Source organism: Serinus canaria, chromosome 13 (genome assembly GCF_022539315.1).
Source record: "Serinus canaria isolate serCan28SL12 chromosome 13, serCan2020, whole genome shotgun sequence".
Classification (NCBI taxonomy): domain Eukaryota; kingdom Metazoa; phylum Chordata; class Aves; order Passeriformes; family Fringillidae; genus Serinus; species Serinus canaria.
This window is the reverse complement of record NC_066327.1, coordinates 17,957,368-17,977,545: the sequence shown is the minus strand read 5'-3', so window position 1 is coordinate 17,977,545 and position 20,178 is coordinate 17,957,368. Positions and strand designations below refer to the sequence as shown.

Here is a 20,178-nt window from a genome sequence, read left to right as displayed (position 1 = left end):
TGAGCCTCAAGCCTTATGTTTCACAAATGCTACTTGCTACCTAGCTTTAAAGATGTTGCTTCATTTTGTTTTTGCATAGCCTTAAAGTTCTGTTGTTGTTACTGTTGTGGGTTTGGTTGGGTTGTGTTTTGCTCTTCCTCTCTGTATGCATGCTGCTCGGACAGGTTGCTCGGTTCAATGTTATTGGTGTTGAACGTGTGTGGGATGCCGTGGTGTGGGACAGTGGGGATGGCCCACAGGGCACCCGGCCAGGCAGGTGAGGGGGCAGGGTCTGGCCGGAGGCAGGATGTCAGATGGGGAGGGCAGGTGCACTGAGCTCGTAGGGAGAGGTGGGTCTGTCACATTCATCTCCTTCATCTCCACCCAATGCTCTGGCGTTTCATCAGGAGGCCTGTGGGGGAGCTTGAATCATCTCTGTAACAGCTGTCACAGCACCTTGTGTAAGGAGTTTTACTACTTTGTACACTTTATTAAAAAAACAGTTGTTCCTTCAAAACGCTCATGTTGTCGGTTGGCTCTTCTCTTCCTTGGGCCCCTGCTGCTTGGCAGGGGCAGTGCCCAGCTGCACCCACAGGGAACTGGGCTGGGGCAGCAGAGGGGTTTGGGTGGTGTTGGGGCTGGAGGGGGCTGTAGCAGCAGCCTATCGGGGCAGCACCACGCAGTGCTTGCTGCTGCACGTGTCAGGGTCTCGGTGTAGCTTCTCAGGCAAAGGTAAAGGTATTGGCAGAACAGCACAATGCAAGTATTTGTAACAGCTGTTCAGTTTGTCCATGCAGTCTCTGAGCCACCAGGGGCTGTGACTGCCTGGCAAGAGCTGTGCCTGTCTTCTGTGTGTTGACAGGGACCAGCTCCACCTGGGCACGGCTGTGGGGTCATCCTGGCCAGACAGCCTTGGAGGCTGTTTTCTGTGGACTCCTGTTAGTGAAATGCTCCCCTTCCATCAGGCATTGTCTGTTAGAACAAAAGGCACTGCCCTTTAAAGCTTGCAAAGCATGTAAAAAAAAGTGACTGTTTAAAGATAACAAAAATTAAGGGTCAGTTTCAGCTATGCTAAACGAATATACTTTTTCCCTTCTTTCTTTAGTATTTGATCTTGAAATATTTTTTTTACATGTCTGCAACTGGCCCCTTAAGGATTGTGGCAGGGCAGGGCAAGCTGTCTCTGCCACAATCCTTAAGGGGCCAGGCCATAATAGTTGTGCCACGGTGGGAAAGGCTGTGCTTGCAAGCATTGTGAAATTCTTCCATCGAGTAATTAAAGGTTTTTCCTGTTGCCTGGTAGAGATTAAGCTGAGACTGTGCCTCTGTGTACAGAGGAAGAGGGGAATAGAGAGACGGTTGTAGAAATCTTAAAATTTCTACATTTTAAAATTTTTAAATATGCAATGTTCTTTCCATTTAGGTACTTCAGTTGTTTTGGGGCTTTTCTGACCAGCCAGTGGAGAGGTATCTCTGCAGCAGCAGATTTTTCCCTAGTGAGGAGCAGAGCTGGGATTCCAGATAAATACACTTACGGTATATGAACCTGTGCCTGCACCAGAGCAAGGCAGCGATGGTGATGTGCTGTGCAGGAGACAGGGGCAGCTGTCAGCACAGTCCTGCCTGGCACCAGAGCTGCTGGAGGGCTGGGCAGAGAGCAGAGCATCCACGGAGAACACTGGAGGTGCTCTGGGTTGCCTTCCTGGGAATGATGAGTCCAAGGCAGAGAGAGGTGGAGTCCCCACCCCACTGTGAAGTCCTATTGCTTGAAAGCCAGCATGGCTGGGAAGGGGAGAGGAAGTGCACTGTGACATTAACTGGGGTGCCTTCTGATGGATCAGGGAAAGGTGTGTCGTGAGTAAGCAGGAAAAGGTGACTTTCCCATGACAAAGACACTCATTGAGGACGCCCATACCCTCTTACTGATGAATTTGAATTAATTCCGTTCCAGCTTTACAGCTCCCTGGGCGGAGCAGGGTCGCCTTTCCCGGGGCTATTTCCACAGGCTGGGCGATGCGCAGGGAGGGGGCGAGGCTGCAGCACAGGGAGTGGGGCAGCCTTCCCGTCACCCCGGCTCCCCGAGGGGCTGGGGAACCCACCACGGCAGGAGGGACCAGAGCGTGGAAGACACGAAACTAAAGCTTGTTTTCAATCATGAACTGCACTGCTCCATGCTGGGACACGCGCTGCAAGCCACTGCACAGACACATGGGGCAGAGAGGACTTTTACCTTTGGGTTAATGGGAGGCAAAGACTTCATCACATGTTCACTACATTGCTAAGAATGGGGAAAATGTCACATAAGGAGGTGAAACATCAGGAATGTCAAAGCATTTAAATAAAAGCATCATTCCTGGCATTACCACAGTAGCAATACTTTGGCCAATCTTAGTTTTGGAAAGACGACACAAGCAATGCAGTTATTCCTGAAGACAGTTCCTGCTTAAATCAAGTGTGGTTTCAGTGGCAGAGACCTTCAAAATACACTTTCAAATTCCCATCTGGTTTTGGAAGCCAAACCCCATCAGATTCAGTGAGCTGCAGCAGTTTTAACATGATGGTGAACGTATTTTTCAGGATAGATTGGTAAAGCATCTGGATTCACCAGCACCTGGTGTTACTGCTTGGTGTCCACATCTGTCTGCACACTGGCCACCCACCATGCCAGCCCTGCTGGGTACATGGAGAGAGCACAAAATGGGCAGGAAATCTTTGCTGCCTCCTCCCAGCTAAGGAAGGAGCTCATCTCCAGCCTCCTGTGCCCACCCTCACAGGATGTTTGCAGGAGCTGTCTGTAAGCAAAGGCCACTTTTGTCACAATGCATTGGTGCAGACCCTGCATCTGGGAGCCACCTCTTCCCCCTGGAACAACCAGCCATGAGCCCATCCATGCAGAAATGCCAACCTCTGCAGAGCCCTGTGGGCACCTCTCGGCACAATGCAGCTCAGCCTCTCAGCACGCTGCAGCAGCTGGAAGCACGGTGACACCAAGGGCTGTGGCACCTGCCAGCCAAGCCAAAACAGTGGAAACTGACTTATCCATTGTCTTGTGGTCCCATTCCTGCCCCCAGGAAAGGCAATGTGATAGGATCTGAGTCTAACCAACTGCGGCCAATAGCAAGGCAGCCCCCACAGCCTCTCCCCCCATGCTCAGCACCCTCTGGCTGTGGGGGACGAGCTGAGGGACTGGTGCCCCAGCTCTCCTCTGTGTCCTGGGAGGCTGGCTGGGTCCCAGCATCAGAGGACAAGTCCATGGCCTGACATTGTGAAGGTGCATGGGTGGGTGAGCCCCAGTGCCATGAGGAGGTCCCCTGCAGGGGCTGAGCTGTTCTCAGAGGTTGTTGTTTTGATTGTCCTCCCTGTGTGGACCTCCACTTTTTGCCATGGTCTCTTGGATGCTGTCATGGTGGAGTCTTACCCTTGGGGATAGAAAAGGATGATTGAGCTGTGAGGAAAAGCCCAGGCAGTGCCAAGACCCCATAGAAGTACAGCTGCCCTGGAGCTCCCCACTGCCTGACGTGAGCTTCCACCCACTGCACAGCTCCTGCAGCCCTGAGTGCCCCAAGCTCCTCCAACACAGGGCCCCCCCTGCCCCCCCTGCCCTGCCCCCCCAAAAACTGTCAAAGGCTTTGGCAAGGGATAGTGCCTCTTCTGCTGCCCCTGGATCAAAACTTACTTTTCCCTGTTGAAAACAATGAAGTCCCTCTGGAGCATTTCCAGGTGCTTCTGGAGGTGGCTGGCCTTTCATATTAGAATGGAAAAATTAAAGATACAGGGAATAAATTCACAGTTTACACAGAAAAACATTGCAAGGACAGTTTCAATAACACATGGCGATATGTTGGCAGAGCACCTTTAGCCCTGCAGTGGCGAAAATGGCATTAAGGTTCTCTTGCAGTAAAGCAATGCAGACGCATTCTGCCGTTCACCACAGGGAAGATGGGGAGAGTTTTAGGAATAAAGTTTGTCACAATGGAAAAAAAAACATTCTGTTCAGTTTACTGTGGTCTTGCTAGGTAGCAGTCATTGAAAAATGAAAGGCCTACTGTGCTTGTACCCGTTTGCTCTCACCTGGGATGAATTGCTTTTGCTTGGGTCTTTCTCCTTCTTAGCCAAGCGCTTTTTTTTTTTGTGAAGAGGTTTGGATTCCAGGATCATTTCTTCCAGTTCAAAGGTTGGGTCACAGTTCAGTCTGCCTTTCTGGAGGGAAGTGAGAATTGGCCTTAAGTGATCAGAGCCTGAGAGCCTGTCTTAAAGAGCATCTTATAACCTGGACTGCATCTGGGAGATGAATTTTGTAAAAAATTGCACTAACTATAATTGCAGATGCAGCCAAGAGCCCTGGCTATGCTCTTGATATACTTTATCAGTCCCTTCAGCTATGGGCCATATTCAAGGTGTCACAGTGGCTCCTTTTGTGCTGCTGCTTCTACTCTGCCCTTTGGCTGCTTTAGAGTGGCAATGAGGAGGAGGACAGTGTCCAGGCCGGGTTGTGCCTTTTTGAGAGTACCACAGCAGCCCCGTGGAACTGGTCTTGAAGCAATACAGAATCAAACCCACCACAGAGACACCCAGCAACAAGGGCAGATATACAATTAACAGATACTCATAGTTTAGCCCAACTTCTGCTGAAAATCAGTTGGAGTAGTTGGACTATTCTTCATAAGGGTTATGTTACTTATGTGCTGTTTTAATTCAATTTTAAAAGGCCCATAAATACAACTCTAGTGTATGTGCTATTTACTGTTAACAATGTGCTTGTTGGGGAAGCATTCCAGGAGAAAACAATTCCCATAAGATGGTGGGTGACCTCCAAGCTGCTGCTGAGTCCATCCTGGTGCACTAGGTGTTTGCACTGCTCAGAGCATGGGTCAGCACGAGAGGCTCACAGGCACTATCCATCCCACACAGATGCAGTGGGCTCTAACACCAGTTCTGTACCCAGAAATTCCGGGAACATTACAAACAGGGCATATCATTTTTGGGGCTCCCACACTAGAGTCTCCCTCCATTACTCTTTCCTACACACTCAGGGAAGAGACAGCTCTGCCTGGGACTCTCTTTTCCCCTTGTAACACCTGATGCTTCAGTGGAAATTTGTCAGAATGTCCCAGTGCTGGGTGGGAGGAACCTTTACACTCAATGGCCTTACCATGGGAATGAATTCTGGCAGTATTCTTTTCTGGAGAACAGCATCCCAGTTCACATCAGACAGGTACGAGAAGGACTGGATGTCCTTCAGCTGAGAAAAACGTTTCTTGGGGTTCAGCTCGAGCAACTGCAGCGAGAGTTAAAGGGAAGAGATGAGACCATCCCCCAGGGCAGACATTCTGTGGAGCACGGCTGAGGACACACGGTGCCAGAGACACTGCATCGCTGTCCATCAGTGCTGGCATTTGGACCAGTGCCTCTCCTGCTCTGGCTCAGAGTCCCTTCACCAGGGTATGCGACAGGCTCACAAGCTCTGCCTCTGCTTATTCCCATTTTTACAAATTACTTTTATCCCCATTGTAGGACCAGGCAATGAGGCAGTACAGTGGCATTAAACAATTTGTCCAATGTTAAAAACGAGCATTTGTTTGGAATGGGGAGTTCACTCAGGTTCTGCTTTTAATACTGGATCAGTAAAACATCCTATTTTCTCACTCTACTAAAGTAATATTCTTGTTTCAGTGTGAAAGTATGCCTTCACACTGCTAATTTTCATAATTTTTTAACAGTCTTGTAGGGATTACTTGAGTGGAAGGAAAGGGTTGAAGTGGTCTCTGTTCAAGGATTATGTATTGCATAAACTCCTGACACCTTGCACTCCCAAAACTCAGCAGGAAAACCAGATGATCCAAACGCTTTGGGGAATTTACAGGCAAGGTGACCTGCACAGCCTGCCCGTGCTGGAGTGCAGCCAGGCACAAGCACTGTCCCCAGAGCTCAGCTCTCTCTGCAGAGCTCCGGGCTCCAGCCCAGCGCCAGCGCTGCGGCTCCGCAGGACAAACATCTGCCTGGGCCAGGAGCAAATGCAGAAATCCACAGGCCATGGCTGGGCCAGGAGGGAGCCACAGCTGGCTTCTTACATAATACATATGGCTGTTAAACCAGATGCAAAGGAGCACTGGGAAATTTAAATAATTGCGACATTGTATAATTTATTCACAAGGGAGCCTCCATGACTTGCGGCCTGCTGTGGTCCAGGAAGAAACTGCCAGCATAGCAACACACAGGACATCTGCAGCAAATATTCCTGTATTACTGTTAGACTTAATTAAATACCAGCTTCATTGAATTTTCAGCAAATGGAGATATTCTGCAATTTTCTTCCTGGAAAATACGCCATGATTCTGTCTCAGTAAAGAATTTACAGCCTCTTTTTGTATAATGTTTGATAGTCTATTTCATTAGAAATTACAGAATACATATATACATTATTTGGAACAAAAGCCAGTTGAAAGCTACATGAAGTCTACTTCATTGCCCACACTTAATTGAAATTAAAAAACTATTTACATACTTCCTTAAAATTTGCTGCCAGTGCTGCTGTGCAGATTGTAAGTGCTCAGCTTTGCTGCCACTGTTAAGCCCCAGTCTTATTTATTGAAGCAATGGCTTCATTTCAAATGGGATTTCAGCTCCAAAATTATTCCAGTAATGATTTTGAAGCAATTTTTATAAAAGCTTTATTGAAAAAAAATGCAGTGGTGCATAAACAGCACAGAATCAAAAGATTAGAACAGTGTCAGCACTTCTTGCAAATATTTCCATTACTGGAAAAAATGTTTCTTGAGGATTAAAAAATGTGATCCTTGGACTAAATTTATTGACACATGTATCAATATCTGCTTCTAAGTCAGTTAATTCCAGAGTGCAAAGTTATAGAGGAAACTCTGGAAGCCAAGGCTGCCCATGTCCTTAGAGAAGCTGCAGCAGCCGCTGCCACCGCTGCCCGCCGCTCGCTGCCGTCACCTTGGTGCACTGACATTTGTCACTCTGAGCTCTGGGGCTCACTGGCCTGCCCTGACCATTTGCAAGCGCTTCCCACCGTGCAGGGCTGCGAGTGGCAGGAGCACTGGGCACTGCCATCCCCCTCACCTTCCTGATCAGGCCCACCATGCCCAGGCTCCACGCCGCCGGGTACGTCACTGCCGCTGTCCTGAGCACGCGAGCGATTTCACTTGTGGAAGTGCTGGACCGAATCTGGTATGGCCTCTGTGGAAAACACCACAACACAAGCATGAATTTATCTGCTTTTCAGACTTCTTGGGAAATCTGGTTAGAGCACAGAAGCTTCATACAGTCTCACTGTCCAGTCCATAGCCTCCTGTAGGACATCTCCCCCTGTGTGACCATGGCTCAGTCAAAAAAACAAAATGTCAGCAAGAACTACACTAATAACTGGGCATTTAACAGCAAGACAGGCAGGAACAAACCCCAGAAGTCGGAGTTATCAGCCAGTGGGAATTTGCTTGGTCTTTTCAGTGTTTTTATCTTACAAGACTGTGACACATAGTGCTGTGGTTGGACCACTCCTGATACTCCTTTTAAAACGTTTTTCACTCATGCTGGGGACAATGCCAGTGAAAAGAAGACAAATATCCCCCAACAATAAAATCAGCTCAGAAAAGGATGTCCCAGGAAGGGTCATCAGCCTCAGGTGGGCATCAGGACTCAGGGTGTCAGTCTCTTTTGTGGCCACTGTCATGTCACTGGGACAGGTGAGCCACTGCAGAGGAGTTCAGGGCACAGTGGAGCACCAGGGACTCCTCCTGCATCAGCCTGCAGTGCACAGCTAGTGAGTGACACACGCAGTGTAGAATGCAGGGGAAGTCACCTCCCTGTTTATTTTCCATGTACAATTCTGCCAGTTTATCTGGAGAGAGAACTTAAAATGGCCGAGTGTTTCCATCACAAAAGTTTTGATTCACAGATTTTTTACCTTATTTTGGGGGGAGGAAGGCGGGAGCGTATTAAAAGTACATTTAAAGAACAGTAGCTATAAACAGCGAGATCAGATCAGGCGCAGTGCTCTTGACATGTGCCAATACTAGATGGACCTCAAGGCCCCTTTCTTTCCCCGCGTGTGGCAGCCATACAGGTGCCACCATCTCTCCATGGCCGTGCCCTCAAGTATGAGCACAGGACAGCATTGCTGCTCCTGCCTTTAGAAACAGTCCCACCAACTCAAAAACCAACGTGATGCACAGTCCTGCCATTCATTTAGCTTTATAGGTGGAAAACTCAAATATTACGTTAAGATGTTCACAGAGGGTACATTGCTTCAGCTACCCAACAGGTCAGACAGCTACATCTCCTCAAGGTCTGCTAAACTGCTCTCTTGCAACTGAGACACTCAAATTCAGCTGAAAAAATCTGTTCATCAAAGTGTCTCCTGCAAAGACTGATGATGAGAGGTTTTAAAAGCCATGTTTTGCTTACTCATACGGAAAAACCTTCTGAGCCTCACAAGATCTTAAATGATCCTCTTTAAATTACATTCTTTTGTTTAGAATAATGTAATTTTAAAATTTTTGTCCCACTTTTTTATGCAACATTTTCAAAACACTTATCTATGTGTTTATCTAAAAGCTCCCAACCTCGCCCAAGTCAGCAGCAGAGCCCTGATGGCACAGGCAGGGATTGGGTTTTTCCCATCATTTGCTCCAACTGCTCAGTCTTGTTACAACAGCAACAAGTTTTTTTTTAAAGTTTTATTTTTCCTTGGAGGATAGAAGCTCCAAGTAAAGGATATATCACCCCAAACTTCAGGAGCTGTTGTTTGTTTGCCTCAGGTGCGCAGGGAACTGCCGCAAGGTGCTGTTGTGCATTTCAGCAGCTTCTCTGAGCTCTTAACCATGATCACAAGAACCCTGGTGAAGATGTGATCTCTGCTTCCTCTGCTGTAATAAGTCCTAAAGCCTGGAATTCAGCTTGGCCATCTCATCTCTGCTATAAAGCATTAACCCTCCCAACAGCGTGTCCAAGGGCAGAGCAAGCCAGGCCACGAGCCCCACACGTACCCGAGTTCTGAGCAGCTCGTAGGCAGTGACTCCCAGTGACCACCAGTCCACGGCAAAGGAGTAGCTGGTGGGTTTTGTGGAGCTAAACATTTCAGGTGCTGTTAAATACAGGGGGAAAAAAATTGCCTTGCTGCAATCCCAAGTGGAAATGAGCAACACAGAACCCGTGAGCCCTGCCCTTCCCATGCTGCCAGGCTCCTGCACCAGGGCCACCCAGCAGCCCCACAGTCCCCTCCACATGAAATTCTTTGTGCTTCTCTGCCCCAAAGCCCAAAACCAACAAATGCCTATTACTGACACAGGAGCTGCCTGCCGTTCACAGTAAATGCTCTCCAGAAGAAGCACATTCACTCAACCCAGGCATCAGGTGACCCAAGTGTCTCTTCACCTCCCCCCTGAAGTAGGACACACACATTCCCCAGCTGCACTGAGCATTTCTGGGGGGGGACTCCTGTCCCCACCCTGCCTCCCCTCTCCAGGGTGCTCCTCACTTCAAACTCTGTATGTTTTGATGTGGATCAGGAAGAAAAGAGTCCCGGCTCCAACCAAAACTGTCTTCACCTGTGTCCCACCACAGCCGTCCACCCAAGCCCACAAAATGGGGACTGCAGAGCATGCAGCTGCCTTTGGTTCTCACCCATGTAGGGCTTGGTGCCAGCGATGGTGGTGACAGGGCTGTCCTTGGTCAGCAAGGTGGCAATATTGAAGTCAGTGACGTGCACGTGTCCTGAAAGACAGAGGCCAACATGTAACAGGCTTGGCTTTAATTTCACATAAGAAATAGCTCTGAATCAGAAACACAAAGTAAAATACTCAATGGAAAGGAGTTTCCAGGTAAAAAATTCTGGTGGGAGAACTGATAGAAAATATTTCAGCTTGCAGGCTGCTTGCAGATGTCTCTTATTTCAAATATCCCCTTATTTTCTCTTTGGGGAAGCAGAAAATACAAGAGTTCTCCAAAAAGTAAATTAGCAATGATTGCTTTGAGTCTTCCTGTATTTTAGGATCAGTCTGGAAAAAAAAAATTAACTCTGTGTGTGTCCAAAGCTTTCTTAGCTTTTCTAAGCTTATTGGAAGACAAACCTTTGCTGCCATGGATGAAGAAAAGGAATACTACAAGTCACAGACAAAAGGACACTGGAGCCAGGGTTACGTCCCCAGAAAAAACACTCTGAAACCTCTGCAAGAGAGCGTTAAAAAAAAAATCACAGTGAACAGAGAATAGACTCAAAATTCATCCCGAATTGCAGCATCATTATAAAAGTTAGTAGGTTGTGTCTTCCTGGGCTGAATGCAGCTGCAGAGATGAACAGAGCCTTTTCTTGTTTTTTTCCCCTCTTCAGGGAGTGCTGACCCACATTCCCATGGCCACGGTGATCCCAGCTCCTCTCAGGAAGCTGTGTCTCCAAGTCTGTGCAGCAGAGTTCTGGGAGGGTGGTGATGGGTCACCAAAGCAGCCAGCAGTGAGCACTGACCAAAAGCAGTCCCACATGAGACGGGCAGTGCCAGGCCCTGGCATGGCAGGGAGGACAGGGGCAACACCTGGAGAAAGACGGAGCAAGGCAGGACAGGGGCTCCTGCTCCTGGAGGCAGAGCCACTTTGCTGCCAGCTCCTAAATAAATAATCAACCAGTGCTCTGAAACTGGAGGTCATGCAAACGGACCGAGCCTGGGCTCGGTGCTGCCAGGCAACCTTGGTCACACACACCCTGTCACAGAGCCAGGCAGGGCCTCCCTCGGGAGCTGCAGCATCTCTGCCTCAGCCTCTGAAGCCACAGCAAAGGCAGCTATGCCTCCTCCCTGCACCGACTTTTCAAGCACCTTGCTCTAGCCCCTAATGAAGATTTCTCACAACAATACAGTTACTTGGATTAAAAAAAAACCGAACTAACAAAATGTTTCTCTAATGAGTTACAAACTAATAAATAGCAGACAGCTCTTCACTGTGAGATCTTTGACAAGGAAAAAATGTGACTGAAGAGCCCTGCAAGAATATAGTTAAGAGTTTTGCTCATGAAAAACTATAGAAAAACCGATAGCAACATTTATAACATACCTTGCCTCTAATCCTCTTCAGAGCTCCCCCCATGCCAAATGTTCAAGAAAAAAGAAAATACGTGACCAAAGCTTATGCAGTGCACCATAATTAATTCTGTTGTGCACAAACCTTGCAGTGACACAAGCATTGCCCTTCAAATTATGCATTTTGAGGAAGTTTTAAACGAGAACCAAGAAAATGTTAAAACCAGGTGTGCTGGGCTACTGACCCCAAGGGACACCAAACGTACGGGCCCTGCCAGTGTCTTGTAGGGACACCATCAAGTCAGTGAGCCAAAGGAGGTGCTGGCTAAAACACCGAGGCAACCCCAGAAACACCACAGCATCACAGGGTGCCCAGTGCCCTGAAGGTACAAGACACTGCTGCTCAAAAAGCAAGAGACAGCAAGGGGAGCATAAAAGGATGGGATGATCCTGCTCCCAGCGGGGCTGAGCGGGAGAGCCCAACACCAGAGGATGGCAGCAGCAAGCCCTGAGAGCGCAGCTTGCCTCCTGTCTGCTGCTTATACATTCATATATATACACATATACAGTCTCCTGTCTGCTGCTATACATATATATATATAATATATATATATATATATATATAGTCTTCTATCTGCTGCTAAACGTTTATGTATGTACAGTCTCCAACTGCTGCTATACATTTGCATGACCACAGAGCACCTGGCACTTACCATGCTCATCCAGTAAAATGTTGTCAGGCTTGATATCTCTGAGAAACAAAGCAGAGAAGGAGAGACAGCCATTAGCCTGGAGAAGCAAGGCTGCTGGCACCCAGGAAGGCCAGAGACACTGCACCCTCAGAGCCTGGGGCTCCCCAGCTCTGATGCTCCCCTCTGATTCGGGTGTCAGAGGGTGACCAGCCAACCAGCACCAGCAGCAGTGGGTATGCTGCCAGGCTGCAGGGCTCTGGGGGAGCAGCACTCAGCTAAGTCCACCCACAGTTCACTTAGAGAGCCTTTTTGTCCTTTTCCTCCTGTTACTTTTCAATCTATTTTAATACTGTATGAGAAGGGGGCCCCAGTACAAATTAAAGTATTTTAACAACTTTGTTCTAGATACAAACGGCTTTATGAATAAAACAGGGTTTATTCCTAAGTAAAAGGACCCCAAAAAATAATACCTGTAGCAATGCTGTAAGGAAACACCTTAACTGAAGGGAGAAAATGTACACCTGATACTCTGATACAGCCACGGTGTCCGCCCGAGTGACTTTACAAGCCATTACCTGGCTTTAATGAGCTCATTACACCAGTCCCCACTGAGCAGCTGGCCAGCTGATGCCCCAGAGAAAAGGTCCCAGCCAGGAGGCAGGCAACAGGTGCAGGGACCCTGTGCCAGCTGGTGCTCCCCACCTGGCACAGGAGTTCCAAGGGAAGAAATGGACACGATTAGGGTTTTATCTTTAAAAATTCAATCATTAGGATACAGTTTGAGTTCTCCAAGCCACCTGGAATCAAAGCCCCACAATATATCTAATTGCCATCTAATAGCTTACAGTTTTCTGGCATCTTGTTAACCAAAAACTCCCAGTGAGTTATAAACACTGGTTCCCTTCCTGGTGCCATCCCATGATATAGGTGAGTGTAGGGACAGGCATCATTAGCAGAGCACAGGGCAGTGTCAGGTAAGCAGCTGATTTTCTCCCTATGCACAGTGGAACTGTTTCCTTTTTTTTTTTTTTTTTAATTTCTAGCGTGGCTGTTTCTGATCTCCCTCAGTCTGGCATACAGCCTCTGAAATTACACCAGCACAGTGAGATCATTCTCAGGATGCAAACAAATACCAGAGATAGTTCTTGTTATGCTCATTTGTATATTTCTCTTTTATAAGCTCAAACGATGACAAAGCTGGTTATATAATTTCCTAACCTAAAAGATATTAATATTTCCCATTCTTTTACATCTAGGTGGGAAATAATTACAGGCTGAGTTTGGTGTCTTTGCACAGTTTTGTTCAGCCAAACAAAACCATTGCTTCCCTGTCTCCCTATGTTCCCAGTTACAGCTGTTGCAGTGTAATTGCCTCAGCTGAATCACTTTATCAATCAAGTACTATCCCACTGGGTTACAGTGTTAATTAAGCAACTTGCATTACCGTGTTAATTAAATAACTTGCAAATTTTACAGCCTGCCATACATATTGTGTTGTACTTGATCTACCTGAAACACAGTGCAGCTGTGTGAAAAGCACACTGCAACCTCGCCTGCGGTTTCTCCCACTCCTATTCACACGGGGGCAAAGATCCATGCAGGTAAAGCACAAAAGAAGCAGTGTGAAAGAGGAGACCCTGAGGAGGTGGGAGCTGTCTCTGGGCCTGGCCCCACTGCAGCAGAGCAGAACTGCTCTGAGCTCTTGTGCTGCAGGGGCAGGCAAGGGGTCATTCTGGCCTCCCTCCCTGGACACGGCAGCTGCACACGGGGGACAGGGCAGGCACTCACCTCACAGCTCCTCACAGTGTGTGCCTTCCCACCAACTGCCAGGACCATTTCAGCTTTACACTTTCCATGCTTAATTCTGATACTGCACAAGAATGCTCATCGGGAGGGGTATGTCTAAATGGAGTGACCTTCTCCCTGCAATTCCTGACCCTCACAGACCCTCTCTGATCATCCCCCCTGACAGCAGCTAACTCAGCTAAGCTCTTGGGCCCCTGGGCTTGGCGCTGCCCATGACAGCAGCACAAGAGCCACGTGTCTGTCCATCCACAGCCAAACCCTGCTTCCCAGCCAGGGGAAACCTCTGCCTCCTCTGCTGTTCTGCAGGTCTTCAAAGGCATGGGAACAGCTCAGGCATTTTTTTTCACCGGCCATGAGAAATTGTAGTAGCCAAAAAAAAACTCTCTGCACTTCTAAAAAGGGATTTACTTCATACAGGGAAAAGTTGTGTTTGGGCCCAGTCCTTGCATTTTGGTGCAATGCAGAGGGGGGAAAAGGGAGACACCTTCAAGCATGAGTGCAGGAGTTCTGAGTGCTGACACCTGCTCTCCCTGGATGAGGATGGACATTAATGAGTTACAGCTAATTAAAACCTATCAGAGACAAATTTTTGCAGGATCAGTGGGCAATCAAATACTCTATTTCACAGCTACCCCAGAGGGACAAATCAGATGGTCTCTGCTGTATATTAAATATTTTTCTGGGGGAAGCCTTGTGTTTCACATAGAAGCAAATACACACAGGAGAATATGTTGTTTATCACTTCTATTTGTTGCTTCACGTCATGGAGTAACATGCCTGCCTGTGGCCTGGCTGACCTGTGGATGATGTGCCTGCTCTGCAAGTAGTCAAGGGCCAGCACCAGCTCACAGATGAAGAGTTTCACAGTTCCCTCTTGGAACCGCACATTTTGTTGGAGGTGGTAGCGCAGGTCCCCTCCCAGCAGCAGGTCAACCACCATGAACATATCCTCTTCATCCTGGAACGAGTACCTAAAGCAGCACACACACGGTTCAGGGACAGTGGCATTGAAAAATGACAGGTAAAAGAGGAACATGTGTTACCTCTGGGAATACTCATCATTTCTTGGAATTTTTCACTCCAAATTTCACAACCTGTAACCTGAGTGCAGTTCAGTGAACTCTTGGTATTTTGCTGCTGTTGCCACTTAGAGTGGTTCTTATTGGGGTATGAATGGTAAAGGTGCAGCTACACCTCCCATATAATATCTCCAGACTTGTCTTTCCTACTGGAACACAAAGCCCCAGGCAAAGCTCACTCAGCAGCTGAAAGCTGACCAGGGTGTGTCTGTCTAGAGATCTGTACAGAGCAAACCATCCACGTGTCCCTGCTGCTCTTCTTGCCCTGCCATCCCTGCCTTCAGGATGCCTTTAGCATTCCTGTGTAAACGTAATTACGCACAACCCTAGAGGAGTATGAAACTACAGGATATTGGAGACTTTATCATGCAATATGTCAGCTCACACCCCTTGGAATGTTACTGGTGTCCTCATAAAATTAAGAAAAAAGAAATGTCAGGGGACAGCCAGCAAAGGGCCCTGCCTGGCCATCAGTCCCACACTGCCAGAAGTTGCTGTTGATTGCAAAGAGCTCCTTTCAATACAGGTGGGTTATGATGATAGCCAACACCTGCCTGGGGGACACTGCAAAAGGACACATGAAAACTGTCTTGTGCTGTCTGAGGGGACAATGGAGATAACTGCTTAACTGAACAGGATTCCCCTGAAACAAGAGCCCAAATCAGTGGAACACACCAGTTGCTCCCAGCACAGGCTTGAAGCAGATGAGGAGGGTCTGATCTCAAAAGTGTCTGTAATTGACTCAAACAGCGAGCCAAGGCACCACCTCTTACCATAAATTAACCAAGAAAGGGTGTTCCAGGCCCTGCATAATCTGCAGCTCCTTGAAAACATTTCTCACTTCATTTCTCTCCACACACTTCTGTTTGTTCATGTATTTCATGGCATACATCTTTTTGGTGTCAGTCTTTTGCACCACGCAGACCTAAGAGAGCAGTCAGGGGATAAAGCAGAGATGATTTGTCAGCAAATTTGGGCAGGTAAAGCCCAGTGACATGAGTGTTTTCCAGTGCTGACCCTGCCAGGGCACAGCTCCATCCACCAATGCTGCAACCCTGACACTGCCTGGGAATTTCTTGTGAATTTCACCCAAAGAGAAATTTTTGGGGGAAGATAAGAGGAAGAGCTTTATCATCACAACATGGGAGACAGGGAATCACAGAGAAGTCAACGTTCTATTTCCTCTCATTCACTAACCATCATGTCCATTCCTCCCTCACTAGTTACTGCTGGGAAGAGCCCCCTCCACCACAGAACTACAGGTCAAGCACTGGGACCAGCACCTGATCCTCACCTTCCTGAGAAGTGTTGCTCAGTTCACAGGAAATCTTGGGCTTTGTTTAAGGGGTACTGGGCTTTGATTTGTGCCTACAGAATGGATAAGGATTTGGGCTCTGATTCCTTTCTGATTACCAGGAACTGAAGGTCAAGGCTCACTGATAGTGCATGGGCTTTGGTTCTGTACTCTCATGTGTGCCTCCAACTCGTCTATTTCCACCCAGTTACATCTCCAGCTGCCCACATGGTGATTAGTTTCCAAAACACTCACTTTTCCAAAGCTGCCCTTCCCAATAGCTCGCAAAATCTCAAAATGGTCAAAGGTAACTGCAAGAAAGAACAACATTTCAATATTAAATGGCTGAGCAAACATTTGATGATATTATGTTATTTCTACTTTTTATCCCTATGAGCTTTTGCCCTTCAGGGACAAAACTCACATGCTCAGCTCAAAATTCACCAGCTCAGACAACAGGGTTTAAGAGATGCAAAGGCAGATAATACAATTGCCATAAAGAAGCAACTGGTGTATAATCATGAAACACAGTTTTGTAAACAGGGGTCATATTTCTAAACCAAGATTTAAGGAACAATGTTTAGATAAAAAATACTGACCTAACCAGCCATAAAAACATCCTTAACAAAGAGCAGTCAGCACTGCTGAAGTCCCCAGGCTCACCTGCCAGGCGAAGTCAATGCTTTGGGGCTCAGGTTCCCTCATCCCTGTTGCTCACCCCAGCACAGCCAGCACAGCACCACATGGTCTGTTACAACTCATCTTCCTTTTCTCACTGTTATTTCCCCAATTTTCATTATAGTCCATCCCTCCCTATCTCCTCCTCTGCTCTGCAGCTTCAGGAGAACCCTGCCACACGACTGGGAACAGCCATGCCACCAGGGAGCAGGATGTGACACAGAGCCAGGCAGAGGAACAACCACACAGCTGATGCTCTGCTTGGTCCAAGGGTGATTTAACCACAGCAGCTGCTGGTGGGCTGGAGAGGACACTGGCAAAGGCCCACAGACTGATGTGCATCCTTCTCAACCCACCACTGTCCTCACCTTCTACCTATTCCTTCTTTATCTTGCAGCAAACTCGACCAGCTGGGGGGAACATCTGGCTGCCATCCCCCAGGACACTTCCCACACCCTTCTGCCCAGGAGCAGCACAAACAAAATCTGGCTTCTTGTATGGTCTCATCTTGCCTACTCTGGGAATCAGATCACTTTGTAGCCTTGAATCTTCTGTCTGGTTATTATATTTTCATTTCACTTGCTTATTATCCACAACTGTCTGCTCAGAGGAAATGCTGAGAGAAAAATAATCCTGTCACCCTACTTCAGCTGAGGGTAAACAGAGCCCTTCAAGAAATTCCAACAGAAATTGTGGTGCTACAGAAAATAGTGAAATTATAGTAACAGCAATTTGGAAAAATATGCAAGAATTGTTAGGACTGGCACTGGAGCACCTGCACAACTCTTTCTGTTCCACCGACCCTCACGGGGCCCAGAGGAAAAGCATCCCAGTGGCACAGCTGCAGAGATGGGACTGGTGCCCACCACCTGCTGCCTGGGGGGCACCTGCCCGTGCCATGGAGCAGTGTGCTGTTTCCTACTGCACCTAGAAGCTCTTAATTAATTACAATTTTAATTGAAATCAGAATGAGGACAAGATTGTGACATCTAAGGCGATACAGCCCCTGGTTACCAATTTGCAAGATAACTGAAAATTCCCTAGGGGACAGCTCTGTTTCAGCTGGGTTCTCTCCCCTCATTATACTAGAAAATGACTTATAATAGAAAAAAATGCAGTAGCACTTTTTAAATTTGTGCAGGGCCATGGAAACAGAACTGCCCTAGTCTGTGCACTGTGTCGGTGTGCAAGAGTGGTCCCGAGCCCACTGAAACCTGACAAACTGACAGCAAACCCCCCAGCACGGTCAGGACAGAGCCTTTCCTGGCATTGTGTTTCTCAGTCACAGAAGCTGGTGCTGTATGAACACTGAACCAAGAGAGAGAGCCAGCAGAGACCAGCCACTCCCAGGAAAATCCCACAGCCAGAGCACACCACCCTGGGGAAGGTGGTCAGGAACAGACCTGCTCATTAACCCAAGCAAGCATAAGTGGTTGCTTATGAGAAATGCCAATACTGAGCATTTAGATGCAGCAGGAACAAAATCTTCAAGAAAACTTCACAGCACAAATTTCTTTTGCACTACAGAAATGGAAAAAATATGAAAACCAAAGAAAAACTGTAAGCAGATGCATTGATAATTTGGAAACTGAAGCTGGTTTTGCTGAGCAGCTGCAGACTGGCAGTGGCACCACACAGCAGCGGATGGGATATCCAGCTCTTTGTATGTTTTAGGTTTATTGCTATATATTTGTATTTATCTACATATGCATATTGTTGTTGTGCCTAGGTGAAAGCCCATATGGCAGTCAGCAAGCTGACTCATGCAACAGCAAATACATTTATGGAGCAATCTTTTAATGACTGTCTCTTGGCAGCACAGGGACCCTGGCCTCCAATACTGCTCCCTGAGTAGTTTTCCAGCTCCTTCTCCAGCCAACCCAACCTGCAGGCTTGGCCTCCCAGTGCCTGCAGGCAGTCCTGCCGAGCTGGGCAGCCACCAGGAACTCCCATGGGAACATCCATCACTCCAGCCACCTTCCCACTATACTTCTACCGCTCCTCCCTGCACCAGGACCTGCAGGACAGACCTCTCCAGCCCCCAGAGCAGCAGCATTTTGTCCCTGCCTTCGAGGTGCCTGGCAGTGTCCCAGGGACTCCTCAACACCAAACCTCTGCTGACAGTTTTGCTTTCAGAGCTGCTGGGAGGGGAGGTAAAAAGGACCCCAGCAGCAGACCACAGCTCTGCAGGAGCCAGGGGCACACTGCTGCTGCCACTGCTGACCTCCTCAGCCCTCTGCTGACCTGGGACACCCAGGAGTTTGCAGCCTCAGCACAGCTGCTGGCTGGCACCCTCACAGTCAGTCTGCACTGGAGAACTCTGCAGCCCCAGGAACAACAGGAAAAGTTCTTACCATCCTCATTGCCATCCAAGGGTGGTGCCTTGCTGGAGGTGCTTGCCCCCATGGTGTGCTCAGCCCGGGCCCAGCACTCTCCACTGCCCTGGGTTCTGCTCCCACACTCGAAGGCTCTGGTTCAGCTCTGCTATGGGTCAGTCCTGCCAGACCTTGGCAATGTCCTGCTGATGCATCCTGCAGAAGGCAGGAAGCAAAATTCATCATTTACAGCTTGCAAAAGTCTCACTGGAGGTTCTCTGCTCTGAGGACATGACTGACTGTCAGGGAAAATCACATTGCAATGGAGCTCACTAGAGAAACCCGTAACACCATAGCCTTGTAACTCAGAGCAGGACTGCTGCCCACTACAGGGAGGGTAGGAGCAGACCAACAGACCCAAAGATCCAAGGATCTGGCTCATATCATCCAGCATGTATTTTGTAGCTTCGGGGGTGACTTGTAGTGAAACCAATATCCAAAATAAATGGACATACTGACTTAGCTAGATAAAACCAAAGGGCACTTTTGACTACTGAGGTCATGTGGAAGGGTAAAAGCCATGGAAGAAGAAATTCACAGTGTCAACCTTTTGATTTAAGCAGTTACACAAGTCTTTCATTTCAAATCATACCATTCTGGTATTTCTAACAAAAAGATTCCATGTAAAATCAAGGTACAGTTTCCAGTCAGGTTCTTCAGATTTTTCTTGGATACGAATTATGAACAGAACAGCAAACCTGTTTTCTGATTTCTCTCCCACTGCAAAGGGACAGGAGAAAATTCCTGTGCTTTTTTCATTAGCAGGGAGCACAGGAATTTTCCAATCTTTCCTGACATGTCTGTAGAGTTACTGACACTTGAGAGAGCTTGAACACTCTCTGTAATTTACAGCACCCACTATATTTTTTAAGCATTCACATGCAATGCACCTCTATGAGCTTGTTTTTGATACTGACATCCCTGTGACATACAACTTTATTCCATGTTGCAAGTACACAGCCTTAAACGAACAAAAGGAGGGAGTACCAGAGCAGCAAGATCTGGACGGGTCCAGCCCAGAGCATTCTCCAGGGCACCCGTATGTTCACTGAACATTTCCTCAGATCTACACTTTGGAAACGCCTACTAACTACACTTCTTTAAATTAACAAAATCATGGTACTGAAGCAGAAAAGGGAGGAATCATAAGAAAGATGTTGGAGAAATGAGAATTACTGGGAACTGGGTCTGTCATGGGATACAGTGGGTTACCCCATCAGCATATGCAGCTCCTTTTCTCCAGCT

General features: G+C 47.8%; 1 protein-coding gene across 2 annotated transcripts; it reads right to left on the bottom strand.

Moving 5' to 3' along the window:
* Positions 1 to 3,310: 3,310 nt before the first annotated feature.
* STK32A (serine/threonine kinase 32A) lies at positions 3,311 to 18,964 on the bottom strand. 2 transcript variants are annotated; one of them, XM_009091579.2, is made up of 12 exons: positions 18,913 to 18,964; positions 16,136 to 16,191; positions 15,360 to 15,511; positions 14,305 to 14,478; positions 11,723 to 11,760; positions 9,625 to 9,714; positions 8,988 to 9,085; positions 7,063 to 7,179; positions 5,132 to 5,257; positions 4,051 to 4,179; positions 3,656 to 3,720; positions 3,311 to 3,398 (listed from the first exon to the last, which is right to left on the bottom strand). In XM_009091579.2, the coding sequence occupies exons 1-12, from the start codon at positions 18,962 to 18,964 to the stop codon at positions 3,311 to 3,313; spliced, it is 1,185 nt and encodes a 394-aa protein (XP_009089827.2). The 2 variants fall into 2 exon arrangements, with proteins under 2 accessions (XP_009089827.2, XP_009089826.1); XM_009091578.1 differs by lacking the exon at positions 3,311 to 3,398 and having other exon boundaries at positions 3,652 to 3,715; positions 4,037 to 4,179.
* Positions 18,965 to 20,178: the final 1,214 nt, after the last annotated feature.